The sequence below is a fragment of the Macrobrachium nipponense genome, chromosome 17 (genome assembly GCF_015104395.2).
Source record: "Macrobrachium nipponense isolate FS-2020 chromosome 17, ASM1510439v2, whole genome shotgun sequence".
NCBI classification, from domain to species: domain Eukaryota; kingdom Metazoa; phylum Arthropoda; class Malacostraca; order Decapoda; family Palaemonidae; genus Macrobrachium; species Macrobrachium nipponense.
Window position 1 is genome coordinate 88,096,802 of NC_087210.1, and position 7,346 is coordinate 88,104,147.

At 36.4% G+C, this 7,346-nt stretch overlaps 1 protein-coding gene across 1 annotated transcript in view; it reads left to right on the top strand.

The window, feature by feature from the left end:
• The window catches only part of LOC135196443 (engulfment and cell motility protein 1-like), a gene marked incomplete in the record, with an annotated part of 56,799 nt that extends 52,791 nt beyond the window's left edge, over positions 1 to 4,008 (top strand). The window contains 1 exon segment of the mRNA XM_064223278.1: positions 631 to 4,008. Within this exon segment, the coding sequence (XP_064079348.1) occupies positions 631 to 794 (164 nt within the window).
• Between the last annotated feature and the right edge of the window lie 3,338 nt (positions 4,009 to 7,346).

Sequence of the window (7,346 nt, forward strand, 5' to 3'; positions counted from 1 at the left end):
TTGTAAATGCCAGCTGGTTTCAGTGAAATGTAACAAATCCCACCCTCAGAGGTAAACACAGACTACTGTGACCTCTATGTACCGTCTTGTGATATTTTGGTTATAAAGACATAAAAAGAAAATGCTTTCTCCTTTGCTGTTACAGTATTAGTAAGTACTGTATACTTTGTTGTTGTCAGTAAATATTATCGCTAAGTAACAATACATGCCAGTCATCTTCACACAATTGTCTAAGAGTAAGAGTATTTTATATTTTACACTGTAGTTGTAAATAACTTTGTGTTGCATTATGTGAGTAAATGTTATCTATGCTAACAATACTTAAGTCTTGTTTTCTTCATACTGATGTCTAATCATAAGAGGTAACGTGTAATTGCTACATTTTGGTCATTATACGTATCTACTGAATGTTGCATATTTACATTTCACCTTATCACCTCCAGTGTTCCCTTATGATCTGTCTCCAACAACACTGGATGTTTGAAGTCTACATACCATTTCATAGTATGTTTAAAATGATAGCATTAAGTTATTATTTGGAAAGAAAGAGATTATAGGTTTACAGATGTTCAGTATATTAGATATGCAAATTCAAGTAAACCACACCACTTACACTAATGTTGCTTCCAGGTCAGAGAATGCCAAGTGTAGCGACCACAAGAGATTTGGAGATGCTGCTGAACATGGAAATAAAATTGCGTTTGTTGGATGCTGAGGGAGTTACCATACCTCAGCAAGAACCTCATATTCCCCCTCCACCTCCTAATTATAATTTCTGTTATCAGCTGTCTTGAAGCAATAGTGCTTTATGACAATATAGTCAGTATGTGGAATTTAGTTAAGGGTGGTCCAAAAAAAATTTAAATTGATACTCTTTTAAAGAATGAACATTTTAAGCTTTCAAAATGTGGGTGATGCTAGATATGAAAGGAACCTTTTATTTAAAAGGAAAATGGTGAGAGTCAGAGGGTTTACTTTGTGTTCCATTTTATTCTGACATGGAAAGTGCTTTTTTCTGCATGTCTTTATTATCTATAAAGTAAATAGCTTTTAGTATTCCTCAGAAGTACAATATTTATTTTGTAAAAACTTTCATCTTGGAAATTTTAATTTGCTAGGTTAAGGAATTTGTAGTTCTGCACAATTTTTATCTTAGTAGAAAGCCCTATTTTAATAACAGAAGTTATGCCAAGGAGAAATGCATATGTTTTCAGTATTAATTTTTATACAGGGTTAAAAGTGGTATAATGCATTATCTGATATGGTCAGTTCTCAAGTGACATCTGACATCACCGAGGCTTCCCATTGTACTTCATTAATGTTCTGTTAAATATCTATAACAGAATAAAAAATTAATGGTAACACAGAGGGAAAGGCTAAATTGTTGATGTGTGATGTTAGATTTCTTTTGTGTCATGGTTTGAAGTAACATCTGTACATGAGCCAAGGTATGATTAGTTTTTCAAATCACAATTTGCAATAATGTTAGTAGAGTGGATTGGGGCCTCTGGATACTGTCAACATACCAGTTTTTTCAACTACTAGTGCTACGCTAACTTCAGCAGAAGCCCCAATGCTGCTCTCCATGTCTTCTGTCTCTCGAATAATAGGACAAAGATTAAGAAAAATCAACAACAATAATCATTTAAGATCTGCCATTATTTTAAAGCATCATAACCAAGTTCCATTATTTTAAAGCATCATAACCATGTTTCAGCTTTCATGTCTTCTGGTCAAATGATCAACCACGTTGGTTTTAGATCGGCCAGTTGTACATGCTACACAACTCAGAATTAAAAAGTAATGTCTTACACTAAGTAACCTCTCGGCCAGAATGTGTCAGTTTAATTTTTATATGAATACATATATATTACTGTAAAATAGGTATTTGCACCATACTTCTCTGTCAAGATTGGCCTTTTACCACAAAAACACGACTCATGTATTGCTTCTCCATCTAACTACAGAAATTGGCATAAGCAAACAGGTCCCAATTACATTATTGTTGACTCTTGATTTGTATTTTACAGAATAACATAAAATTTTTACTGTTTTTGCACAAACTTGCATATCCATCACAATTTTTTTTTTTTTGCATAGCAATAAACTTTGAACTTTCTTGTAGTATTTACAAATTTCAGATTTTATGTGAGATACCCAAATATTTTGTTTAGAGTTGCTACTATATGAGGCCTTGGACCTGAATGCAATGATGAAGGTGGTTGTAGAGGCCATGTTTCCCAGGTTACTGTTGTGTTTGCATACATTTATATATTTTCTTTCAAATCATATACTATAATTATTTCTGTGTTATGCCTTGTGAAGAAGCATGTATAAAGGAAACTCTATGATCAGTTTGCATTGTTTGTTAAATGACAGATGTTTTGTTTTTCTTAAAATCTGTGCTCACTTCTTTCCCCTTATTCTGTAATAGGCTCTTCTGTTACAGAGTATCATTTGCTGTATTATTTTGTTTGAGTGACACATGAACTTACTATTCTGATAAAACTTCAATTCCACTTGATGCATTTAAGCAGTACAATTGTGATTTTTTTATAGTTGTATCACTTAATATTTTTCAACCATATCATTCCTCAGGGTTTTTTTTTTTTAATCATTCCCTTTTCAGATGTTTCATACTAGCTAATAAATTACCGGAGTAGGTAATATTGGTGTAAATTGTAAAAATGCACAATGGAATTTTAAACAAAACATTTAATGGGGTACACTGAAGTCAGAAACTTCTCCTCACTTGTTACCAAAAATTGCAAAATGAAACATGGAGGATAGAAAAGTTTTTATTTTACAGTAAAAGTTTTTATACAAACCCATTCATTGTAAAATAGGCATTAACTGTGCAGGATGCATACAGGTGCAGGAAGAAATGATCCAAAAAGAACAGTTCCACTGAGCAACCTCAATTTCTCCCTATTTAGGTCCTTATCAAAAAGCCATTCATTTTAAAAACTGCCCGAATTATTATTTTGATACGGTGCTGCCAGAAGTCCATTAGAAGGGAAAAATGTCTGAAAGTTGGCAGCAATGGCAGGTCCAAATGTGCACTTCTGTGCTATACAGATTTGCAACAGAAGGATCTCCTGACTGGGTACTTCCATGAGCAAAAGAGGCCCTGTATGGGGTATTGTCATCATTGCACCTCACATGGTGCACTTGAAGGTCTTTGCAGCACCCCTTCAGTCCCAAGCTGCAACCCTTTTCATTCCTTTTACTATACCTCCTATCATATTCTCTTCCATCTTATTTTCCAACTTTCCACCTTCTCCTAACAACTGTTTCATCATTATTTTCAGTGTTAATTCACCCCATAGGTCCCAGTGCTTGGCCTTTGGCCTAAATTTTATTTCCCAATTACGTAAGCAATGGGTCAACAGAAGACTACTTGAATACAGATGCTCTCTAGCACAAAGTTTGTAAAGCAGACAATTCAAGTAAAATGCCTTTGTTGTTGTAACCCTTAATCCAGTTTGGGGACATGACTAGTCATGGTGATGAGCAGCAAAGAAGGTTAATTTATAGTGCTAAGTGTGGCAGCATGAGGGTAAAAACCCTAGCAGAGAGCTTGTTGATGCCCAGTATCGACCCTGAAGACATCTGAGAGCACCCATTTACAAAAACACCTGGGTGGATGAGAGAGTACTAATATTCAGAGCCCTAGTCTTGAGCAAGGAAAGATCCCTTCAGATGTCAGAGTACAAGGAAAGATCCCTTCATATGTAAGAGTAGAGTTCCAAGATGTGACTTCTGTAATCAAAGACTGACCTTAATTTGTATGCCGAAACAGTGAAGGATACAAGGATGCCATCCATGAAAGATTGTGAGGGAGGACCCTCCATTACATAGAACATACCTTTTGTACTATAGAAAGCAGTGCATGATGAGCAAAAGTGACACACCCAACAGACTTTGAATTCTAAGAACAGTACACTGATGTAAAAATCATCAAGGCATAAAATCACTCCCCAAACAAGGCTACACTGAAAAAAGGAACTCAAGAGAATCATTAGTGAAGAATGTTGAATCATCAACTTTAGAATCATTAGTGGACAATGTTGAATCATTAACTTTAAACAGAAAGCCTTCAAACTAAGTTGACTTAAGCTGAGCTAAGTAACTTCACATGTGAAGTAGCAGTGACATGATGAGGAAACTTGCAGAAAAGGGACCCTTGGAGGAGAAAGCCTCAATATGAAGAAACCCATGATATCCACAATTCACTGGGCCGGAAAGCAGCTACAAGGCCATCTGACATTTGATGGAACTTGAAAACTTGGAAGAAGCTTGGGTGTCCAGGACAGACTAAGCCTGAAGCACAGAGGGAGGCCAGCATTCAAAGACTGAGCAGGAGATCCAGCAAGTGAGGTCTCGGAATTTGTAACTGGGATACATAGTTTATAAAAAGAGACCATTCTAACTGAAGAATGGGAGGGAAGTGGGGGCCTAGCAGAGGGGTCTGTCAAATGCAGTGGGACCCAGAAATAAAAGGCACGAAAGCGGTCGCTGTTCACAGCAAGTCATTAGGAGTCGTCATGCTTGCTGAAGAGTAAAAAAGGGAGCTGTCCCAGAAACAACTGAAATGGCTGCCAAACTTACTTCCAGCAGCTCAAATACATTGGTAAAAACAATAGAATTAAAAAATTAAGAGTCCTTGTAGTCATTTCAAAAACTACGCAATGAATAAGGCCAGTATTAATTTGCTCACAGTAAGTGCAGAAGTTAACCCTCATAAGGGAAACTTTTGTAGACACACAAGTCACTGGCTCCAACTCCATATTCCAAGTACATCAAGTTAGCATTTAGTGTAAGAAAAAATACTTAAGAACTTGAGTTACAGCACCCATACAGGTGGTCGTGCCATCAGTGCACCTCATATGGTGCACTATATGCATTACTTCAGGGTCTTAGCAATGTATCTTCTTACTTTCCACCCTTTTCTTATGATGTTTCATTGTGCAACTGCAAGGTTTTCCTCCTGCTACACCTTTAAACCTCTTACTCTCAATTTTCCTTTCAGTACTGAATGACCTCATAGGTCTCGACACTTGGGCGTTCGACCTACGTCGTACATTTTCAAGCTACACCACATCAGAGTACTACTTAGCTTCATAAGCAGGCAACAAGGACACAATCACACCAAAAGAGTGCAACTAAGTGTTGCTCATGGTAATGAACTGGCAGCAAGATACAATGAAAGCACCTGGAGAGAACAGAAGCATATCCATACTCAAAAAAGGTGCAAATAAGAATGAGGAGCATCACTACTTCTTTGTCTTCAGCTTTGTCCATTTATACATGGGGTTGCAGTTTCCTATTGGCATCACCAAGTACTCCTTTAATAAGAAGTAGACTCAGCATCTGTGGTGGAACTGTTGTTTTAGGAACTTTTGTTCACATGGCTGTATCCTCACATAGTTGAAAGATATTTCAGAATGAATGGGTTTGTGATTACTGTAAAAATTCAATCTAAATATCTTCTACCTTCAGCTTTTTAAACAGCACCCTGTAGTTGGTAAGCTGCTAGGTACAACAGGGTTAGGAAAGATTTTTATTATTTTTTCTAGACTTGGCTTCTGGAATAGAAGTCATTATCTGTACATACTTGTCTTTGTGCCAAGAGCCACGGAAAGGAACTTGCTTTTAAGAACAGCATAGTTGTCATGTCTTGTATCTTGTTCTATGGCTTGACTAGTAATTAGAATTTAGGGTAAAGTATAGTATATATAGATAAGAATATAAATTTTTATCTTGCTTGCTCTTCTGTAACAAAAGTGAAGTCACTCATTAGACAAGCATGATTTTCATGAACCTTATTTTGTTCTCATGGTAAAATATGGTTTATGAATGCATTAAACTTCAGTCAACAGTTTTACTTAGCTTTTTAAGTAAATTAATATCATAGAAAGTAAGGATAAAAAATTTGTGTAAAATTTTGAATTTCAAAGTGATTTTTTATCTTTATGTTGTCCCTGTTACTGTATTTAAACAAGGATCATGCATGGTGCTGTAATTATACAATAAAGTATAAGTGAAAAAAATGTTATATTTCTTATTTTATCAAAGATGAAGCTAAAGAATTGCTCTCCTTTAGCAGGTAAGTTGTGCTTAACTTAAGACTGTTTAGAGCTGGCAGTCACACATTGAAAAAGTTGTTACAAATACAGTATCATAAATTGGATAGCAAAATGACTTGGGAAAGAGACAAGGTAAAATGGAGAAATTAAGCAATGGAGACTGTTTTCGATAGTCTGCATGAAGGGTGTATACAAATTGGAGAATATCGGCGTAATGGAGGGACCAAAAGATTACATCTAAGAGAGTTATGAGGACCTTTGGGAAAATGGTAAGTACATAAGTCGATGACTATTAGGAATAATTAGCTACTGCCCTAAAAGTAAGAGGACAACCAGTCAATGAAGGAGCTATCCAGAATATATGAAAACCTGATTAAGGAAAAGACAAGTGGGAAAGGACCGAATAACTGTAGTAATAAAGAGACCGTATGCACACTGTTTGGAAATCATAAAGGAATAAGATTATGTGAGCTTTCAATGAAAATGTGCTGGATGAAAGGCTGAAAAAAATTGGTAATAAAGAATAAGCTTCAGTTTGTCAGAGAACAATAGAGTCAGTCTTAATAATAAAGGAACTACAGGTAACTTACCATGTAAACCATCATCACGATGTTTTTATATAATATTTTCTGTTTAAGGCACATAAGAGGCAAGTAACCAGCAGATACTACTCACCGAGTGTAAATCCCTCATTTCTGTAGTAGTGTCGCAAGACAATTCCTGGCAGCCAATGGCCATCGCTAGTTGCTCTTATTCATTTGTACACATGCAGACCTGGTAGTAGTAACATTCCACATGCAGGATTGGTGTCCATACAATTCTATCAATTGAAGAGTTGTCTCCCATGACCACTGTTCTTTAGTAGATGGGACAGACATGTTATGGCAAGTGCTGTGAAATGGAAATTGACAATCTGATGACCCACAGGTTTATGTATATCTTCTAGTGTCTGGCTCAAGAAAGAGCAAGGGCATTTTGATGATTTGCCTGTGCTTTCCTAGTTATGACATTACCATGCTCGTGGCCAGCCCCCACCATCTGAACATTTGAAATGAAATGTGTTTTGGTAATAATACCGAAGGAACGCCGAAATGTCTGCTTAGGGAAGCTAAAAACCTTCCCAAGATGGACAAGTCAACACCATAGAAAGCCCTCCACTGAGATATAGGCCAGGAACAACATTCCGGGCACAGACCAGAGATAGTAAAAAAATAAGCACATCACCTACTGCAACAGAAAAAGCCAAAAACCTGGAAC